This window comes from Cebidichthys violaceus, unplaced genomic scaffold, assembly GCF_023349555.1.
Source record: "Cebidichthys violaceus isolate CVI_PGR_0920_01 unplaced genomic scaffold, fCebVio1.0.p SCAF_3, whole genome shotgun sequence".
Lineage (NCBI taxonomy): Eukaryota > Metazoa > Chordata > Actinopteri > Perciformes > Stichaeidae > Cebidichthys > Cebidichthys violaceus.
Window position 1 is genome coordinate 6,405,425 of NW_027176483.1, and position 22,739 is coordinate 6,428,163.

Consider the following 22,739-nt stretch of genomic DNA (forward strand, 5'->3'; position numbering starts at 1 on the left):
GCCTGCGGCGGACAGAGAAACTGAGAGGGACAGAGACAGATGGACAGATAGAGAGAGACACATGAGCTGCAGCATTCAGCGCGAAGCCTCTGCTGTCCAATGTTCTCCACAAATATTCAGCTTCACGCCATCACAGGACAGAAGTGGGAATGAATCATTTTCACAACCCAAAAATTGTGCCCACTTCTTTCAGTTTCATCGCTCGACTGCTCTGTGATTAGATGAGTTTGTTGGTTCGCTGTCTCAGGGTTACTGCCCTCGACAGCTGCATGTATTTAATATAAAATAGAGACCTTCTCGTGTTGCGACTTTATCTGACATGTTGTCAAAATCACACTCTTCTTAGTGTACAAGATGTTTTAGAGTATGCTTGAAAAGGTTTTATTTTAAGTAAATAGATGGCAAAAAACTTAACTCAGTATCTCAAAAATACTCAGAAGCAACTATTTTGCTACTCAATTTCAATAATTTTTTTAAGCAAAAATCCCAAAAGTTCCCTTACCAGCTTCTCAAATTTGAGGATTTGCAACTTTTGTTTGTCTTATGTGATATATCTTTAGGTTTTAGAAGAAAAAAAAAAGCAGTTTAAAGATGTCAACTTGGGCATTGAGTTATTGTGATGGGAGTACTTCACTATTTTTTATAGCCCATTAATGAAGTCATTGTTAGTTGCAGCCCTAATAACTTCCTAATCCCACACTTAGCAGATGCACAGCGCCTCAGAGTCATGCTCTAATGTTTTTAAGCATGTGTCCGTGTGACTACAGGAGGAAGCAGAGAGTGGAGCGGAGCTCTTCGTGCCCCTGAGGTGAAAAAACTCGAAGGGAATGACAGAGGTAAGCGGGCGTCCCCTGGGACAGGAGGATTAGTGTGTAACCATTACCTTTGCCCAGTGAATCACTGCTAATGGCTTCAGTGAGAGGGTACTGTAGCACAGAGGTAGGACACATTTAGATTGAGACCTCAAGTTCTGCAAGAATACACACTGCAGCATATTTCTGCAGATGTTTTGATTTGTGTGGGAATTTTGTGCAGGTATACACCCCCAACCCGACCCGAAATGAGCATACACCAGCAGATCCTTAAAAATTTATTGAAGTTAATGTAAGATGAAATCATAAGTGATATAAGAAAAAATAAATAAATAACCCTTGCATAGATCACAGACCATGCCTTTGTCATCATCTGACAAACTGAACACATTGTAGCATAATCCTTGGTAAACACAACATGACAATGACGGCTGGATTAGGTAACACAATCAGAGTTTGGTTTGCTTGAGGATGAAAAGAAGAGCAGAAGAGTTCAACAGTCCTTTTTGCGCTTTGCTCCAAAACTTCCCCTACAAGCAATTAAATGTGCATTCTTGACAGGAAAGACTAACTCATAGCCATCACACTTCTAACACAAACACAATCTTCTCATCGACAATCACCTTTGGCGAGTGAGGTACGCGACATCCCAACATTTGATCCTGTTCAGTGCCTCCTCAGCAGGCAGAAAGCAGTCCTACATCAATGCCTTTAGCAAACAAGAATGCCTTGAAGCCAATGTAGTACAGAGGAGGGTGTGTGGCACAGGCCCTGTTTAGACATGATGGGCATGTTTCCAACAACACAGTATCACTACAGTCTAGACTGAGATAAGAATGGGCAAAATGTCACTTGAAAGAGCATTTCAGTCCAAAAATAGAGATAGAGTTTGAGAAACTAGCCCTTAATGTCCTTGCTCACATTCAGAGCCTAGCGAGCACAACCCGAAAATCACACACGGACGCTGAGCACGGCTCGGATACCCAACGCCGTCTTAGTGATGAGGTCAGCGCTAAGGTGCTTTTAAGAAATCCAGCAGAGGACAACTTTCGAACAGGGCCTTACAGGAAGCCTTGGTGCAGATGAAAGCAAGGGTTTCTTTTTTTAAATGAGGCAACTGTACTAAAGTTGATCCACAGTTTGAAAGGCAAAACTCATGCAGTCTTCTATCGACCATGCAGTTTTTTGCGATTAGTAGGTTTCTGTAGAGATACATTATGCAGCAGGTTCAGCAGTGGAGATTGGAAAAATGTGAACATGGTGTTTCAATGAATCCTTTTTTTTTCTTAAAAACAAAAAGACAAACAATGAGTTTTTTTCTATAATACTACACTTCTTGTCCATACCATTAAGTGTATAGCAGTTGATCATAAAACAGTAGTTTCATTATCATGGCTTGCCAGTGGAACATATTGTCTTTGATATTCCAGTATATGGCATGTTCTTCCTAAATCAATCATGTTACAGTGCCACCCAAAAAAATGGAGAAAATAAAAACATACATTAAAATTGTTTTTCATACGTAATTGCAGTATATAGTGGTTACTTTTTTCTATCTTATTGTAGCTAAATTGCATTTTGTTGTCATGACATTTCATGTTTTTTCTTATAGTTTAATTAGGTTAATGTCGTCATTTTATTTTTTTTAGATCTTCTCACTCGTGTTTGTTTGCAGAAGCATTAACATCTAACAGTAAGCTAAACAAATTAATATGTAAAACAATTTAGGCACCTTCTCTGACTTTCTCTCAGACAGCTGATCAGTCCAGTGAACTGACGATAGATCCTCTCTAAGTGCATTATGGGCTGTTCCTTTGGGACTGTGTTGTACGTTCGACTGAACGCTTCAGCAGCCTTTGTTCCTGACTGCAAAACTACTCCAGTCCGACCCGGGTGGTTAATGGGGACTGCCACTATTACAAAGACTATATTTGGACTTTTCACGGGTTTCTCTCAATAAAATGTCAGCCTCTACATTTGACCCCACGGACCGTACAAAATCACAGAACAGAGGGTAGTTGGTTGGTACATAAACAGCCCTGTTGTGAGTTATCTGTCAAGTGATCGCAGTTTCTACCACATTCAAAATAGATTTGTTTTCCTGTGTCATTTTTTTTTTTACAAAAAGCATCTAAGAAACAGTTCAGTTCAGTATTTGTTATTCTATTGCTGTTAAGAATGCATGTTTCTGTTGGGTAATTGAATGCATAGCACCTTTCACACATGCCCTCACAGCGCTGCTAATGTGAGGGGTATCATTTGTATTTTCTTCACCTCAATTTCAGCTGTTCTCTGCAGGACATGTTACACACATCACTGCTTTCAAACATCAGTTGTACAAGAAACTTGTGAACAAAGCGAACAATTTCCTGATAGCTGCATTAATAAGACTACTATAATTTTCTTGTATCTATATATAGTAATATAATATATGGTATTGGGTATTATTGATGTCCTTCTGTATGAGAAACCCTACACAAATTGAAGATCCCTGACACAAATGTGTATCTTTTTTGCTCTCATGATAAGTGGCTGACATCTAGCAAGGCTGTTGAATTTTTACCTCGCCTGAGGCAGACACTCTTCAGCGGTACAGTACAAAGATCAACCAAATAAAATGACAGTGCCCTAAACTAACTAACCAGCCACCAATAACAAAACAGGAACAAGGATTAAAGAATGGAATAAGTCCAAGATAACATGTGATGGTATCAAGACAACAATGGTAGTCCTGTACTAGCACCACAAAGAATAGCCATTGCACCAACAGAAACAACTATATGACATTCAAGTAGCACTGCAGTGGAGCTTCTTTTTTTTTTTTTTACAGGACCTTGTCAGTAGAGTGCTAGGTAAATAAATAAAAAAAATCATACAGTACATTATAAAAATCTTACTATCATTTGGGTGCATTCATCTCAATAGTGAGTGTAGATTGATGTACAGTAGCTGGAGATTTTCAAGTAGTCATTACAATTTTTACAAATCTATCTGCAGTCAGTCTGTTTGGAACAATATGCTGAGAAACAATGCACTACATATGAGTAAGCACAGTGAAAAATAAATATCTCACTGGCAGAAAAAGAAATGGTTCAAGCATCAAAACAAAATGATTGTGCAAAAAGACGGGCTGCACTTTGCCGTGCATCATAATGCCCAAGGATTGCAGGATGACAGATTTAAAAACAACAACAAACGTTTCCACTGCCTTATACACATATCTGTTGGAACACATTCAGGTGACACAACAGTAACTTTAGATACCATTGTTTTCAAAGAAACCAACATATAAAACAGTCAACCTCATCTCGATAGGAGAGTCAAGCAATCTCTACAAACCCTCTACATATGAATGTTCTGATTGTGCGTAGCTTTAAGTGAACTGAAGGAGCGGGGTTGTGGTACACTACTTGCCCTAAGTGCTTGTGTAAAGGCTATGCTTTGGGACTCTCACATTCAATGTTGCATGTCTGCAGTTTACACTTAAGGTTCCATTTTGCATTATGGTATAGTAAGCCCTGCATTGAAGCTTGCAGCTCTGCAGCAAGTTTGCAATGACCTCACTGAGGTAGAGACCCTGAAAGGATGCATGGTGCACGAACAAAAACTATAGACATAAATAAAATATGTTTAAAACATATGGATATTCCCTTTTGAATTGGATTGGTAAACATGCAGAGTACAATACATTGCTGCTTAAGGGCATAATTAAGTGCGTGACGGCATGAAAACTGGGTTGTGCATAACAGCCATGGATCATCTTTTGTCTTTGTTTTTTACCACAATCACCTGCTGTATCAACCTTGTTCATGTGGCATCATTAACATCATAACCAACAGTGTATCAACACTAGAATAGAAGGTAAACCAGCTCTGCTCAACCTCACAAATCCCATTGTACACAGAGGCACTTTCACTGGTCCTGTTGGTGAAAGGGATAAAGGCACTAGCAACTAATGTCAGAATAATTCTCTGTAATATGAAGTGAAACTTGGTATTGATCCATTTTTAGTGGATTCCAAACCAATATGTACTCAAATTTGATGTGGAAATGGAAGCATGAGTAATGATATGTTAACTTTTCTTGTTCAAAGAAGGTCCATGCACTGCACTATTGACGTAATACTGTAATTGGTGCTTATTATAATTATATGCATTTTTGATAATATTTATTTAGTTTCTTTGACTACTTTTAAATTAGAAACTCTGCATCCTCAAGGTGGGTTTGGATATATTTGATCGCAATTTGGAAACATCCAGAATTTGATTTCCTTAGCTTCCCTGACAATAGGGCACTGCAGAGTGCCTGAATTGCAACAAGCTGAATACTCATGTCATGCATTAAATATACCAGGATACAAACGTACCTTAGTCGATAGACCATAATGCAGGTTACTTTTTTCATGCTATGATCTCATTTATGTACTGTTCCCTTAAGATTTAACATTCAATTTCTATACTTCTAAATGATTAGCATTTTAAATGAAAAACTCATCCAGTGCACTTGTATGAAAACAGATGAGAAAGGGGGGGAAGGGATGGAGGCAGGTATCCAAAAGAACATCCTTTCCATTATGTGAGATATGTCTCGTGCATGCCGATATCAAAATGGAAAGTCTCTAATCATGCTCGTGTGAAGCTCACTTTAACATTGTGCTGTGTTGCATCTAAAGGGCATGGCATTGAATCACTTGGTGATATCACAATTACAGCTTCTGCTGGAAAACAGCAGCATTGCGGATGTCCGTGAAGCGAGTAGATCACCATCTGTTTACATCCAAACCAGAGAGATCAGTCTTCCTCCTATAAGGTGCTTTGCTGAATAGTAGATATCCTTCGTAGGGAGAGAGGAGGGAGGAGGAGGGAGTGAAGGTGGGGGGGGGGGGTCACCTAACTTCTTGGCGCTTACCACTTGGCTGCAGGTGCTTGCATGTCTCTGCAGACTTTTCTGGTGCATTGTGCAACTTGCTGAAATGTTATCTGTACTCCATGCATAAGATTTTAATCATCACTCCGTCGTCTGATGAGACAGTGTGTGCTCTGCGTCCTCCAGGGAGCCGTGTATATGCGTAATAGTTGATGTTTTCTTTTTGATGTAACTATATAGTTGTAGGATCAGAAGAATTAATTATTCTATCTACCTGTCATATACTCTAAGAGCTTTGATTTCTCTGTTTCCTTTCTACGTAGCTGAGCATAGTTGTCGGCCTAATGCCATAGGGCGCTTTGGGGAGGTAAATGAAGCATTCCTAACTGATGGTCTACTCCACATATGACAGTCCCATAGAGATCCCAAAGTTCCTAACTAGTGTCTAAACATCTGTAAGCAGCTTGCTTTTATTTACACAGTTTTGGTTGGCTATAGTGCAATTGCCAGTTCTGAGGTTTGCCTCCCTAAAGTTGTCGATGCTATTGTTTATGTCTCCATCAATCTCCATGTACTCTGACTTGCTGACGGTGGATGAACTACGGCGGCTGGAGTTGGTTTCAGAGGGGATGTTGGGATTGCTGACGTTGAGCAGCTGGGCCTGCTCCTCTCCCTCAGTCTCCCTGTGGTAGAAGTAGTTGAAGTTGGACACAATGACAGGCACTGGGAGCGCAATTGTCAACACTCCGGCGATGGCGCACAGAGATCCTACAATCTTGCCTCCTATAGTGACCGGGACCATGTCCCCATAGCCCACAGTTGTCATAGACACAACAGCCCACCAAAAGGCATCCGGGATGCTGCCAAAGTAGGATCCTTGCTCCTCTGCCTCAGCAAAGTAGACAGCGCTGGAGAACAAGATGACCCCAATGAACAGAAAGAAGATCAGCAATCCGAGCTCTCGCATGCTGGCCTTGAGGGTCTGCCCCAAAATCTGCAGTCCTTTGGAGTGTCGCGACAGCTTGAAGATCCTGAACACCCTGACCAGACGGATCACCCTGAGTATGGCCAGAGATGTTGCCTGCTCCCCCACTCCCTCTTTTTCTGGATCTTCGGCCAGCTCGGTGCCGAGCGTGATGAAGTATGGGATGATGGCCACTATGTCGATCATGTTCATCATGTTCTTGAAGAAGGCCGGTTTGCTCGGGCAAGCCAGAAAGCGTACAATCAACTCAAAGGAGAACCAGATTATACAGAGAGTCTCAATGACGAAGAAGGGGTCAGTGAGGATATTTGGCTTATAATAAACAGTGGTGTTCCCAACTGCCACCATTCGGCCCCTTGGGTCCTCTTTCAGCTGTGGTAAAGTCTCTAAACAAAATATGACTATTGAAATCAGGATTACCATTACAGACACTATGGCAATCCCTCTCGCTGTTCCTGAGCTTTCCGGGTGCTCAAAGAGGAGCCAAATCTGACGCTGGAACTCCTTCTCAGGTAAAGGACGCTCTTCCTCCCTGATGAAACCCTCGTCCTCACGAAACTTCTCCATCGCATCCACTCCCAGCTCGTAAAATTTGATTTCTTCTGAGAACATATCCAAAGGGACATTCACTGGTCTTCTCAGCCGCCCCCCAGACTGGTAGTAATATAGGATGGCATCGAAGCTGGGGCGGTTTCTGTCAAAGAAGTACTCGTTTCTCAGAGGGTCAAAGTACCGCATCCGCTTTTTGGGGTTGCCCAGCAACGTCTCTGGAAACTGGGAGAGAGTTTTCAACTGTGTCTCAAACCGGAGGCCAGCTATGTTGATGACCACCCTCTCGCAGCATTCGTGGTCATTGTGGTCTGGGGGGTAGGTGTCCTGAGGGTGTCCCGGGACAGCCGAGGTCTCGTCCATGTTATCTCCTGCTACCACGGTCATTTTGGGAGGAGGGAGAGGCGGAGGGGAAAGAGGAAGAGGAGGAGGAGGAGGAGTTGTGGATCCCGGTTAGTCTGACTGAGCAGGCATTCAGGTTCGGGACAAATTTTCCACTCCTCAGCTTCCCACACCCCTTAAATTGTCAGAGACGTCCCCAGATACGAGGGGGGCGGTTGGCTGCTTTGCCTCAGTGCGGCTCCACTGCGGTTCTCGCTGACTTGACCATTGCTGCTCTCCAGTGCATCTGCTGCTGTTGTTACTGCTGCCTCTGTCACCCGGAGAGAGGGAGGGAGAGAGGGAGGGAGAGAGAGAGAGAGAGAGAGAGAGAGAGAGAGAGGAAATAATGGAATCAAACAGCCAAGATATTTGCTGGCTCAGCATTTTTTGCAGTTTATTTATTTATTTACTTCTCTCAACCTGCCATTAGTGTAGTTAGCCAGTAGTAAAGGTAAAAACACTACTCCTAGGAAGGAATTTCTATGACTTTTATATAATAAAGACATTTATTATATTTCTGTTATACTAGTAGACGTGACTATGATCTCCTTGCACTATAGTATTTTCTACATTCCTATAAGTCATTCTGGATATTTTATCCTGTTTTTCTGATTCACATATATTATATTTATGCACTTTAGTTTAAAATATTGTGGTTTTATGTCTTAAAGGAGCATGACAATGGTTTATCCTACGCCCTCAAAGCATCCTGAACTATGATGTGACGCATAACATCTGCTACAACTGATGTTTATACATGCATACAGCCTATAGGCCCACTGCGGGGCAAACATAAGTAAATTACTAGTGGATCTACGAGATAAAAAAACATTGCAGTCGCTGTTTGTTATCTTCACGTCAACAGCAGCTGTCGATTCGAAAATGTTCTAACCGATATCATTATTGTGCAAGTCAGCAGTTTCGAGGCTTACCGTGGGCTGATCTTGAAAGCTCTTGAATGCGTCCTTTCCTCGAGTAAAATCATCCAACAGCGGGGCAGCAGTGGGTGTCATGTGGCAACTTTACATTGCACCTATACTTAAAAAAAAAAATAAAGCCTAGAGCCTTACTTTGCTCATCGCCAACCTAACTGTGCCCTCCACAAAGTGCCCTTTAAATACAGACGGTGAAGCGAGATGAGATAAAACAAGATGAAAATCAAGTGAGTAGTGAGGAAAGCCTGAGATTAAAAGGAGTAAAAAGAGAGAAAGGCAAAGCTGCAGCGTCGGTAGGTGCTTGCGCGGCGGCACGGTGGTGTGAACAGCTTACAGTATACCGCAGGAGAAAAATCTTGCGCTGCAATTCAGGGGGGGGAGATACATTAAGGGGCAATAAGCGAGCCCTTGACATTTCCAGACATCACTGCATCAGCAGAAATCTGCCGCTTTTTGCGAGTAGACAAGATGACAGGCGGGACGCGTTTCCGCGCGGCTCGGAGGGCAGAATAAAAGAAATCAAAAAATGGATAGTTGAGGGACAGTCAAGTGCAGCAGCGAGGTCCAAATGTTTTCTCCACAATGTCAAGCAAGTTTTGCTGTGCATTTTACATGCAAGTGCAGGGGAGGTGAGGGAAAAGAGAGGAGAGGGGAGGGAGGGCAGCAGGAGAAGGAGGGAGGAGGAGGAGTTGGAGGGTTTCGACGCAATGCAGACCGGCTCTACTAAAGCACGCCGCCAGAAGTTCTCCACACACCACAAAAACAAGAGCGCTTGTGTGCCAGCACTGGCGCAATAAGACTGCAAAGATGGACAGTTGGTAACAAATCCTCTAAATCTACATTGGATAACATTTGAGATGTTTAATAAAGCAGCCTCTCTTAAATTGGTGAGAGATTAAATCAGCTTTTCATTCCATCACTCCAGTTTCTTTTTGATTTATGACTTTTGCGTCGATATCTGAGTCTATGTGAGAGGTTGAATCGCTTTACTAGTATGCAACGATGAAGATAATATCATCCACAATGTGTTTGCAGCCCGCATAGCTATGACACATAACATCAGGGGAGGTTGCACACCCAGTGTCTGATACTTTGTGATACTGACTAAGTTATTGTGTCTTCTCAGCCTCCACTCATCGCTGCATGTGGCTCCAGAAGTCCAACAGATCTAAGACGAATGCAGGAATTCTGGCATAACGCTATGCAGAGGACGGGAGGTCAGCTTCAGCACCACGGACAGCGCAGATTGAGTCACCTCATAAAGAACTATCCCAAAACAAACAGCAGAATATACTCAAGTCATTACGATACATCATAACAAACAAGTAGTTTGTGCATATCAGACTTCTAGGGGCCTGTCTGAAGGTTGATAGTATTCCGGGGCCTAAAGACGTCTGACTTTCTAAAAACACATTTTTAACACAAAATCAGGTCATCAGACCTGTCAGACTGTCTAATTCGTTAAAATGTGCCTCCAGCCAAATAAATCCCCCTGCATTTGTCACGATGACAGTTTATTAAGTTAATTGGTTTTGTGGCAAGACAACAGAACGTCTGGTTCTGCGCCTTTTTCAATCATTCAGCATGCACCAAAAGTGATACAGTGTGGGCCTATACTAATTATTTGGTAATAGATTTGTATTTATTTTCTTTTTTTTTAACACAAATGACTTGTTTGCCTTCAGCAAGTCTGATCTGTGGAGTGAAAAACAACGAGTGGTATATTTTCTGATTCATAATTTATTTATAAAATGATTAAGTTAAGTTCACATACATGTTTAAATTAGAAAAATAAATATTTTATTACATTTAAAATTCACAATGCATTCGTGTCATGCAGACGTTGCATTGCAATGTCTTGGGCTATGTTGTCGTTTACATCGAGCTGCAATGCAATCCGAATGACTGTGACAACACATAGGCAAGTTGCGATTCCAACTTTGCACTAAAAGCTGCATTAGGAGAGGGGAAATTCAGAAATACAAAATCGCAGTATACACAAGGCTTTTTATACAAAGAAAGCGTGGTCATTAATAAAGCCTACACAAAAAGAATGTCGTTTTTTTTACTACTGATAAACACATTGTCCATTAAGGCAGACTAAACCGTTTCAAAGCGTTTCCTCATGAGGTCTCTGTAGGCTACAACACTGGCAATAATGCACAAATATCAGCGAGAAAATGATCCAATAGAGAAGAAGAGAATCCCACGTTTGTATTTTTGTAGCGACTCAGAGGGGAGAAACTTCAAACCATCCTCTGCCTCCTGCAAGTAAGCAGAAAACAAAACCCACTATCCTAACAGCGAGAGAAAGCAGCCAGACTTCTGCTGAGCTTTGTTAACCATCACAAGCATCCGGATGCATACAGAGTCAAATAGCATGATCTCAGGGGCTTATGCCTAAACCAGCCAATGCCAGCTGCAACAAAGATACTCATGCTGAAGTATTCATTTTGCGTACAGTAGAGCCTGAGCAGAAGTGTTGTCTGCAGGGATGTTTGTCCTCCACAGAGTGGCGCTCGGAGCTCATTTGTTCTGATTAGATTTACATTTTACAAGCTCCAAAGAAAAGTTAAGTCGGAGAGGTTTTCTATCGCTCATTAGTGAGCTGTGTCTCATGAATATGAAATAATCGCAGTGCGCTCCTCTACGCAGAACTGGTCGTCTGGTGCGTCATGTGCCCTTTGCCGCACGGCTGATCTCTCTACTTCTACTTCATTCAAAGCGTCAGTACTTTAGGAATAGGTTATGTGATCTTCTCAACTGTAGAAAGGCGAAGTTGGGTTCGTGCGTTAACACCAGCTTTTTAAAAAAAAAATGTATAGATATATTTGTCTTAACTGAGAAATTAAAGATGAAAACATCTCCACATTTATTTTTCAATTTCTCTTCAAAGATTGAGAAGTTTGTTATCGTATGGCTCAATCACTGCTGATGGTATTTCAAATATTCCAGGTGGGGGTTCTCAAATGCTTTCATGTGAGGACTCACACGTATGACGCTTTGGTGCACAGCTCCCCAATTGATTTTTACCCAATTGATTTTCTCTTGCCATCTAGTGAATTAAATTTCAGGGAATTAAAGCCAATCCTCATCTTGGTGGGGGTGTAGGCTTGAAGATCTGGCGTTCCACTTTAGCAACCATTGTAGACAGCTTGCGTAAAAACAACTGCAGCATCCAACATGAAGGAGCCTAACTTGTAGGCTGTGTCCACCGGAAGACAACTCACCGGTAATAAGTATTCCAAGGTGTTATACATCTGACAGTCTCCCTACGTATGTCTCCACTGGGGTTACGTTTGGATATGTCAAAGCTTCCAAGTCGTCGCTTCCCTGGGAGGACTCCGTTTTGGACAGCGACTCGCTACTTTTGATTGAATCACATTCACTTAAGGAGGGCTGCTGCTGCTGCTGCTGTCCACATGTCACGTGCACGTAATTAACATTTTCCTCGTCCTCGTTCTCTCTGTGGTAGAAGTAATTGAAGTTTGACACTATGACAGGGACAGGTAAAGCTATGGTTAGCACTCCGGCGATGGCGCACAAAGATCCAACGAATTTCCCCCCAATAGTGGTGGGAAACATGTCTCCATATCCAACTGTGGTCATTGTCACCACAGCCCACCAAAACGCATCAGGTATGCTTGTAAATACAGACTCGGGGTCTTCTGCTTCTGCGAAATAAACCGAACTGGAGAATAAAACAACTCCAATAATCAGGAAGAATATGAGCAGTCCCAGCTCCCTGAGGCTGGCGTGCAGCGTTTGGCCGAGAATCTGGAGACCCTTTGAGTGTCTGGAAAGTTTAAAAATCCTGAAAACACGGACCAGGCGGATGACCCTCAGTATGGCCAGAGACGCAGCCTGCTGACTGCTGCCCTGATGCTCTGCGAGATCGAGGCCCAGGGTGATGAAATAGGGAGCTATAGCCACAACATCGATCAGGTTCATGATGTTTTTAAAGAAAACTGCTTTACTGGGACAGGAGAGAAACCTCATGGTGAATTCAAAAGAGAACCACACGATGCAAAGGGTCTCCACCATGAAAAACGGATCCGTAAACGGACTGGGCTCTTGGCCGTGTGCGCTTCCATTGACGGGACTGTCCTGCACTGGGGGGACTTCTCTAAACTCCGGTAAAGTCTCCAAGCAGAATATAATTATGGATATCAAAATAACCACAACTGACACAATGGCAGTTATCCGCGCAGGTCCTGAACTCTCTGGATACTCGAACAGGAGCCACAGCTGGCGCTGATACACGTTGTTGGGCAGCGGGCGGTCCTCTTCCCTCGATAAACCCTCATCCTCTCGGAAAAGTTCTATGACCTCTTCCTCGAGTTCGTAAAACTTTAATTCTTCCAGGAAAATATCCACAGGCACACTCACTGGCCTCCGAAGCCGCCCTCCTGACTGGTAATAATAGAGGACGGCATCGAAGCTCGGCCTGTTCCTGTCGAAGAAGTATTCGTTTCTCAGCGGGTCAAAGAAACGCATCCGTTTACGCGGATCTCCCAAAAGCGTGGTGGGGAAGCGGGAGAGGGTCTTCAACTGCGTCTCGAAGCGCAGACCTGAGATGTTGATGACCACCCTCTCGCTGCACTCTTGGTCCGCTGGTTCCAAGTCGGCGGCATCTTGCAACAAAGGAGTTACGACCACAGTGTCGTCGTGGTTCTCCTGGGACACCACAGTCATCTTTTTACCCCTCCGAGGGTAAATCCGTCACTCACCTCCTCTGTGTCTCCCTCTTGCCCTTTCGCCTGTGCGTCCTCCCAACTCTCTGTCTCATGCAGCCGCCTGAGACTCAAATACGCAAAAGTCCCCTCTCTTGTTTAGCTCCCCAACCGTTTTGTTTGTTTTGTATCCAAAATCGTTGTGCTGTTGTTGATTTACACCGTCCTTTTGTCAGATTAGTGCCTCTGAACTCTCAACTTTCAATGGTGCAGACAGATCTCCACTTGCTTAAGCTATTCCGATGGCTATGGCTATCATATTCACACCATTTTAAACTCCAAAGCCCTCCCCAAGTTGGAAGACCAGATGACATTTGCTGCTGCTGCTGTCCCTCTCACATTGGCTCGCTTCACTGTAGCAGCGCAGTGTTTTACAAGTAAATGGATAGCCTTACACATTTAATCTTTTTCATCTTGATTGCAAGTTAATATCCCACATCAAAGTCTTCAGTCTTGTTTTGTTCAGAGCAAGGTCCAAATACGCTTTCCAGATCCCGAGTGGAGTCAGTAATGAAGTCTCTCACCCTGCAGGTCCCTCATTCATGAAATCATGGGGCTATTCTCGTCACAAGGGGAACCTCCAGGACCCCACCGTGTGGGTCACAGCCCCCAGCCCTCGGACAAAGGTGAGAAATAGATCCAGCTTGTTAAGGTTAGCGGGTTGTTTTCTTCCACAGCTACACATTAAATGTGTCTTGAAATAAATAAGATGAAATAACTTGAATGCACTGAAGCACGGGGCCTCGTATAACCAGGAGCCCTTCTGGACCCAGCCAGTGGAAACTGCTGGCTTGACTGACACTTGAGTATACCAGAGAGGATGGCATCTTCAGGAAGCCGCATCCAAAATAACACTCACCATTCATAGCACTTAAAGGGCTCAATTGTACAACTTGGAAGATGGGGACCCCCAGAAGACCAGTGACCCGGCCCGGGGGTCACTGAGATATACTGAGGTGTAAAAAACAAACAGCTGCAAGTACTTCAAATCTTATTAGTTCCTTATCAGTCCCTGCAAATCCTCTGCAGTCCAGATGTCCAACACAAGTTATATTATTCTACTCCTGAAGATTGAATGATAAAAAGCTTAGAAGAAGTGGCCCGGGTGTACAGAATGAAGTTACCACAGCATTGTGATCTATTTATAGCCAGTTTCATTGCCTTCATAAAGCTGCATCAGGTATGTCAGTCACTGCAGTTGTAGCACAACAACAATAGCACAAGGGCGCTAATCAGTGTTGCTAAAACCAACCTGGACGGTTTGCATTATTACGTTGATGCATGCAATTTTTGGCGGGTATAACATGCCATCACAAACTTTATGTCAGAGAGAGTTTTTGTTTTGTTTTGTTTGCGGTCAGGTTAACAAGCACGGGTCCCCCAGAGGAGCACAGTTGTTTTGGCCTTCCCATTACTGAACAAAGGGTTGGATGTCAGAGTCAAATGTCAGTGTCAGGACACTGTGCCGCCTGCTGCTAATGTGTTAGCATATAGCCTTCACCAAATGGCATTCTGGGTCAAGCCAAGGTGTCAGGCCTTGACAGTAACCGAGGAAACAAACAATAACAAACAAGCTGAGGAATGGACATGTGACTCTTATTTTCGGTCAGACAAAAAAGTAAAATGCTCAAAGGATTTAAGCTTCATTGATCTGTCAAAATCCAGTAACCTCCCTGTGCCACCTTTATTCATCATTTTTCAAAAGGAATTCATACATCTCATCTTTGTGGGATCAAAAGTCTTATTTGACTGCATTATTTATATAATCTCTTGATTATTTAACAACAACATATGCTGTATACATCATGTGTATTTGTGGTTGGGCTTTGCAGTTGTGCCTTCCATAAAAATCCATACATTTACATATGCGGATAGATATGCATGTACGTGCATACTTTACACTGCATGTAATGAGACGTAGCCTGGGAGACACATGCCATAACGTCTGCAGGATGCATGAATGCTGACAGCGAGGAACCTCCCTTCGTTATTAATGGCACGGCCGATGAATGCAGGAGACCCCCATGGAAACAAGATACTCTGGCTTCACTCCCACCAAGGAATCGTCTGCTTTCTCTGCGTTCTTCAGGGCGAATGAAAAGTTGAGAAAATCAGCGATTTCAACTGACATTTATCTCATCCTGACTTGATAATTGTGATGATGATAAACACATTAAACAATCTCTACTTGTCACAATAGCATACTTAAAAAGATCAATTATGATAACAAAAGTTGTTGACTTCCCAATTATCAATTATGTCAACATCATAATTAATTATAATATGAAAATTGTTCTAACAATGTATCGTTTTATGCTCAGACAGTAGGAAACACAATCATGTTATTTCTTTTGAAGCCGATGTTTATTAGCATTTTGATGAATTGCACGTATTCCTCTGTAGCTTGTGTTTGTCTAAAAATAGACAGAATGAGGTTCCTTCTTAACTCATTACAGACGTGAGGTAATCACAGTAGCAACTTGTGTCAGTGACTCCCCCTTGGCTTTCCTCCGCCCGAACCCCAGGCCAAATATTTACAAAGTGTGTGTGTATTTCTGTAAGTGTGTATCCGGCTTAGCCAATAGTACGATTGGTGAATGAACGCATGTGCGTATAATGTGTGTGTGTGTGTGTGTGTGTGTGTGTGTGTGTGTGTGTGTGTGAGAGAGAGAGAGTGTTATAAATTGAAAGAGGAGTTTTTAGAAGGTCAGCCGTGCTAGTCAACAGCTCCTTCGGATCACATCGTTCTAGTGCCAACTACTCTGCTCAAACTGAAATAGGGGGCGTTTGACCGTACGCTCTGTAGGGCTGGTGATGACAGCGTCTCAGACACTGGAATGAGTCTATAAAGGTGGAGCTATAACTGGAGGCCTCTGTGATTCAAGAGGCTTTATATTAACTCTACAGACTTACAATAATCCAAATAACATATTACAAAAAAGACTAATTAAGATGTAAGATGGAACATTTGTCAGTGATTTAGTGATTGTCAGGTCAAATGATTTCTAAACAGCGAGGTTTGCAATATGTTTGCAAAATATGACGTCATACGCCATGAGGCTATATAAATCTGTCTATAACTGTCACTATCTCTGGGTGTGTTAGTACTCTGTGGTTGTGTGTGTGTGTGTGTGTGTGTGTGTGTGTGTGTGTGTGTGTGTGTGTTGCAAATCATTGAGTTTTATTACATTATTGAATTCTACATGATTCTTGCATCAATATGATGAAGTGCTTTTATTTGTCAAGAATTCAAATTGCTCGATTAGACAATTTATTTTATTTTATCCATTAATTAATTTCTCCACAGATGTTTCGTAAAAAAGTAATTTATCATTGCATTAGCCGAATTGTAATCTTGGAACCCACCGTCTGATGATTGGATAGCTTTTTATTCGCTAAGAAATAAACTGTTAAATTAATGTAAAATGGCCCCCAGAGGCTAAATCATCATCACAACAATAGCTGATGGGTTCTTAGATTGATAATACAGTCAGAATTAATACATCTTATCAGAAAATGTAAAGTTATACTGTAGAGCGAACTTTATTTGGATTACAGCATACATTTTAGTCTTCAGTCATCAGCCAGTGCATATGGCTGAGACGTGAGGAGCGCGTGCAGCTAAATCTAATCAATAGCATGAAAGCTTTTGCCTAATAGAGCCTATAAGCAGTGTCTATGCGTCCTCATTACTCGCTCTGCGACTGAGAGGAACACACAGTCTCCTCACCCTGAGGTGTCTGAACCCAGGACTTCCACTCTAGAAAGTGGATACCTCATGCAGCCAAGCTCCTCGCCAGTTACTAGGTTTTGATATCAACCAATTTTAGCCTGCTGCCATCTGAAGTTAATGTTCATGTTTTTGCTGATAGGTAACAGGACATGAGGCGAGAGATGAAACTGGATACCTCAGATCCGGAGGGCAGGGTTCCTTGGAATTACCTCTGCATGTCCACATCGGCGCCTACATCGGATTATCATTTCACTCCTTGATCAAGCCGTTTCCTTTTTTAGTAGACAGTGTCGTCCAAAATCCATGCCGGGAGCAACTGCAGGGGGGATCAGTTCACAGGAGAACCACACATGGGTTATTAATCAAGGTTGACTAGAAAGGCCACAAAGTTAAATTTTTATTGGTAACTTTGTGTTTACTCTCAGACTCTCCTCTCGTGTGGCATTCGGCACCAAAAGCCATGAGGTCCTGTCGACCTCTATCAGTGTCGATTTATGTGTGTGTAAACTCTCGTCATTCTCAATGTGCTGTGCAAGATTTAAAAATACACAAGGATAAATACATATATTCTATCTATTTATTGTTGAAGTCACTTATCAGGTATTTATCTGGTTCTCAAATGGGAGGATTTGCTGATTTTCTCTGTTTAAAATCATTGTAAATTAAACAGTGTAGATTGGACAGAAAGACATCAACTTGAGTCTCTGGCAAGTTATAGATAAATTAATCAATGGCATAGAATAATCACTAGTTTCTGCCCTGCTCCCTCATGCTGCTTTGAGTCAGCACTTACATGACTGGGTCCATGACACTAACTAGAGCTTTAGTCAATAAGATAAACAAACATTTTTTTCCAATATGCTAAATTTGTAATTTACACTACTTATTAAAAACACTATTAAACCTTACAATAAATGATTTACTGTGGTTTTACCTGCTTGATGAAAAGCTATAAATACCAAAGGAACCAGGTGATGTTTGTGATTTTTAATAACATACTGTAACTATACCATCACTGTCACACACAGTAGTCTCCTACAGATATGAAATAGATTTTCATGCTCTACTGCACTTCCTGACTGGTTTCTTTTTTTGGCAAGCTGCTGAAGACTTTACAGCCAAATCATCCTAAAACATTATGCCTATACAAATAATTTAATTCGAAGTAAGAGCAGGTTTTCCTTTTTTTAAATTATTTTCTTTACAGGAAGAACCATATTTACACTGGCACTTACAAGGCCTCCCTTGTTCAGAAGCTCAGAAGTTTACTCAGTGTTAACTCAAACATTTTTTATTTTTTTGTAGCTCACCTGCCATGTTCCTACATGTCACAGTGAGCTCTACAACGTAAACAGACTGCTGAACCTTGATATTAGGTCACGCTGAAGCCGGCGCTGACCATGGTGTCTGATAGCGTTTCTCAACCCATAGCTTCCTAGAAATACTTGTGCCTGCTCATTAATAAATCTTTTTTTTCCCCTAATGATCTCAGACAAGGTCAATTCAAAGCACATGGGTGGATTTTTAAAAGAGCTGAAGTTTAAAATTAATTTCTGATTGTTTATTCTCAATAGCTGCTGCTGCAGGGGACTTATTCATTCTTTTTTGTTGGGCAAAGAGGATTTGTGGGTTCCCATGCATCCACTGGTTAACTGGTTTCGTGATGATGACAGCACATGCTGAGTTGAACTTATAATAAAGGGTGCTGCTGCCAAAATAGTTGTCATACTTTATTTTTCTTCATCCACAACAGTTATCTTCCATAAGGTCCCTACATTTCAGTCAGCATACAAAGAAAATAAATGAGAAGCCTACATGAATATTCAAAATATAGCCTTAATGTGTTTATTATTGAGATCTGTATTTCTCTGGAGAAATCTTCCCCATTATGTGCTTCAACGACTATAAATCCAGCACATTATTGATTTATATCAAGAAATTGTACTTGTGTTTGTATCTGTATAGATGCTGTATTTTCAGCTTTCACCAGAGCTGTAATTGAATCCCGCTCAAAGAGCAACCCTCTGCTGTGGAACCTTAGACTCCTATAAATAAACAGGCAACACTCCTTCAACACTTGCCTATATGGCACATGGAATGATTAGCTCATGGCAAGAGCCCTCTGATCTTACAGTATGTAGCCACAACTATTTTCTGTCAGCTATGTGCATTGCTTAACTCGAGTAGTGTGTCAAGAATCTGGTCTCTTGAGAATTCACAAAATTTAGTTAGCCTATACTGTACATTGACCTTATATACATTTGTTATTGACTGTTGCTGTATATAGTGTTGAAGTAGCTAACAGGGTAATTTGTTAAGAAAAACACATGTATGTAAAGGTAATATGTAGGTAGGTCTATAAGGATGCAATAGTAACCATAAAATGAGAATTTGGCTCAACCACTGGTTGTGGTGCACTTAAGGCCTTAAAGAAAGAGAGAAAAAACAATTATCTTATCAAACTAAATGAAATGTATTTACTGTTCATAACTATACAGATAGTTGTATTGTAGTCTACACTTGTTGTACTATTTGAAAGGATTGTCATGTCATTTCTATGGAATAAAGTACCATTGGTTTCATTCATATTTCTGGCCACCTGATGAATTTTGTCCAATATTCACCCACTTGTCTCTTGGCATCAGAAATGTAGCATAAACCTTAACTAGCTTGACTCTATTGGTAGATTGAGGAACCAAAAGAAGAAGCTTAAACATGCCAAAACATGCCAGAGACGTTGCTGGTTTATTCTAATGTTCTGTCACTGGTCATGGTGACCTTTGACATGTCGGCTCGTGCCATTAAAGGCTGCGTAAAACAGTGAGTGCCCCTCTGGATCGCAATTGCGCTGCGATAGAGGTAGCTTAGCTAGCTAATGTTAATCATTTCAAGTGACTAGTTAACAGTTAGGTTAGCTAAGTTAACGTTTGTGTTTTTGTATGACTAAACGTTGGTAAATGTTAGCGATAAGCTAGCACTGCTGCTAAAAACGGACTGAGATTTGAAAGAAGACCTATAGTTACTTCCGAAATGGACCTGAGGACAGAGGACGAAGTTGGCGAACATGTGAGAGATGGACAATGTCAGTTGAGTCGTCTGTGGTGAAATACCTCAAGCCCAGTGGGGATATATTATGGTATGTATTATGTTGCTTGCTGAAATGTGTGTGTCCAAATGGAGCTGCCGATGTTTGTGAACACACACTCGGCATCATGGACAGGGCTTGCCAAGGTGCTTGACACATTTGGAATTCATTATTTCACACCATTAGTTGTCACCATTAGTTTGTTGTTGTTTAGTCTGTACAGAGGTCTAATAGTAGTCACTTGTTTGAATGTCTTTGTCCTTGGCTCGGTTTTTAAGATGGGCTGTGTAATCGATGGGCCGTGAGTGTGAAAATTGGAAATTGAAAATTGGTTTTAATGAGTTATTAGTTTAAAAAAAAAAAAATGCTTCATTCTTTTTTGCATTCCATGTCATGTATTTGATACATTGCTATACCTTGAACATGCTTTTAAAAGTATTCTGTTGATGTAAAATATAATTCAGTACTGACCAATACTTCATATATAAGAGCATAATAAGCTGGATAATAGACATTACATCATATCTTTATGTATCTTTGTGATCTGTGTATTTGACATATCACATATCGTGCATTTGATACAGAAGTTTCACTCGGTTTTCTTTTGAACAAGCAAGTTTGTGATAACCAGTCTATACTGAAAAAAAAACAACAACAAGATTTCTATGATTAGAAGACCTCTGCAGTATTAAACACATGTCCTCTAAATATCTAAATATCTACTTTAAGAGGTATACAACCACATCCTAAAAGAAATGGCCTGGTATGAGGTAAATTCATCAATATCCAACGTATCTCAATAAATGGATTCATGAGATTGTCTCTCAATTCAACCAGTATGCTATATGATTTTGAATATATATTGCAATGCCATAGACATAGCTAATTATATCTTTTCTATGAACACTGCAATTTCATTAGCATCTACCGTAAATCTAAATGTGTTTCTGAAATGGCAAGTATGTATACATTCTCATGTATAAGCAAGCAACTTACCTCGTGAATTAAATTCCTCAGGCTGCATATATTTTGATGTGAAATTTGTTACCCTTTAGTCATGATAAGAGTGATGATAACTCATTCTTATCAGTGTCTATACAAAATGAACAATCACAAGTATTAAACCTGTTAAACAGATGATCATGCCTCGGGTCTCTCCACATCTGTCCTTGGTTTCACGATAAGACGATCATAACTAATAACTGCATAGTCCCTCTTGCTTTATCTTGCTGTTAAAAGAGCAGCACGTCTGTGGAAATCTTGTTAAAGATGTGACTATTTTTAAGGTTTTCCTTTACCTTAAGATGCTTTCTTTAAGGCACAGAAACTGAACCACAATTGGCCTTGGCATCAACCCTAAATCTCCCATTGCTGTGTGCACATTTGATTTCTATGCCGCTTGCATCCAGATTGAGCTTTGAGGAGAATAGCTCATGGACTCTTGTCTAGGTCTCATCTACATTATCAGGTTTTAGGCCTTCAATGACCTGGTTGCTCCTCAGAGTTTATTTATTTAGAACATCCAACTTCTCAGAGAAAGACAATCCATTTCATGAATTTGTTTTTGGAGATTAATCGCCTCTTTTACTTAACCAAATTGCTCTTGGTGTGATCTGTGTCTGATTGCGAATATTTCAAATTGATATTTCATTTTTTAATTTCATACAGCAGAGACTAAAATAATTCAGAACCAAAAGAGTCGTTCATAGGGTGGTTCACTTCGCTAGCACCAGGTGAACAAAAGAAACCAGGTCTGTCCTCCCTCTTAAAACTAAACAAATGAAATTAACAAATGACTTTCTGCCTACAGACTGATGTAGTTGTACCTCTTTGTACAGTCAGCACACATTTAAATCTCCAATTTTAATTCTGCATATTTATAACATGTAATGCGTGTATTACAAGGAGAGGAACAATGGTAATATAAGTACCTAACTATCTTTAGCAAACATACACATCGTGGTGTCTTTAGGGTAGAGCCAACATTTGGGCTATAAAAATAATATAAACCCTCTTTATTGAGCATGATTAAACTGTACCAACATTGTTGAAAGAGTACACTTTACACACTTTACACTGTGCACTTTTGCTTATCGGATAATACATTATAATGATGCACAAGAAAGTGTAGTGATTGTCATTTTAGTAAATGTCGATCTGTCTCAGAATGCTGCTTCATGTAGTCGATGCATAGGGTCCAGGCCAAGGAGTTTTAAGCAACAAAGTAATTGAATTAGCCAGCAGACCCAGCAGATATTTCTCCGACCATTATAGAATTTGTTTAATAGTTTTCTTTGCTGGGTTTTCCTGACTCAAAGGTATTGCTGGCAAACGCTGTCGTAGCATCAACTTAATAAAACTCTCTCAAGGAACATGATGACTCAAGATACTGAGGATGTGCAGGCCCAAAGAACAGAATATTTAGTATCTGATAGTTTGATTCATTAGGATGCTACGTACATCACCAGAAGACATCAGCGATAATAGACAATTACTCTGCTGCCACCTTGAAATTCCCTCCACATGAATCGGTGTAATGCAAAATTGAAAGTCAGATGATGATGACCCACTTCAGCAAAGTGAATTGGTTTATTTTTATTGTTATAAAGGATGCAATGAAACATAAATCAAATATAAAATCATATTACCTCAGAGTATTC

At 41.1% G+C, this 22,739-nt stretch overlaps 2 protein-coding genes across 2 annotated transcripts; both read right to left on the reverse strand.

Annotated features, from left to right (window-relative positions):
- Positions 1–1,077: 1,077 nt before the first annotated feature.
- On the reverse strand, positions 1,078–9,082 carry LOC137881561 (potassium voltage-gated channel subfamily A member 1-like). The gene is made up of 2 exons (XM_068723549.1): positions 8,526–9,082; positions 1,078–7,864 (listed from the first exon to the last, which is right to left on the reverse strand). The coding sequence occupies exon 2, from the start codon at positions 7,597–7,599 to the stop codon at positions 6,124–6,126; it is 1,476 nt and encodes a 491-aa protein (XP_068579650.1). The 5' UTR covers positions 7,600–7,864; positions 8,526–9,082; the 3' UTR covers positions 1,078–6,123.
- A 2,698-nt stretch (positions 9,083–11,780) lies between these two features.
- LOC137881286 (shaker-related potassium channel tsha2-like) lies at positions 11,781–13,223 on the reverse strand. Its single transcript, XM_068723166.1, has one exon. It carries the CDS (start codon positions 13,221–13,223, stop codon positions 11,781–11,783), a length of 1,443 nt encoding a protein of 480 aa, XP_068579267.1.
- Positions 13,224–22,739: the final 9,516 nt, after the last annotated feature.

Excerpts from the sequence above, each read along its gene's own strand:
- LOC137881561 (XM_068723549.1), bottom strand. The coding sequence starts at position 7,599 with ATGACCGTGGTAGCAGGAGATAACATGGACGAGACCTCGGCTGTCCCG.
- LOC137881286 (XM_068723166.1), bottom strand. The coding sequence starts at position 13,223 with ATGACTGTGGTGTCCCAGGAGAACCACGACGACACTGTGGTCGTAACT.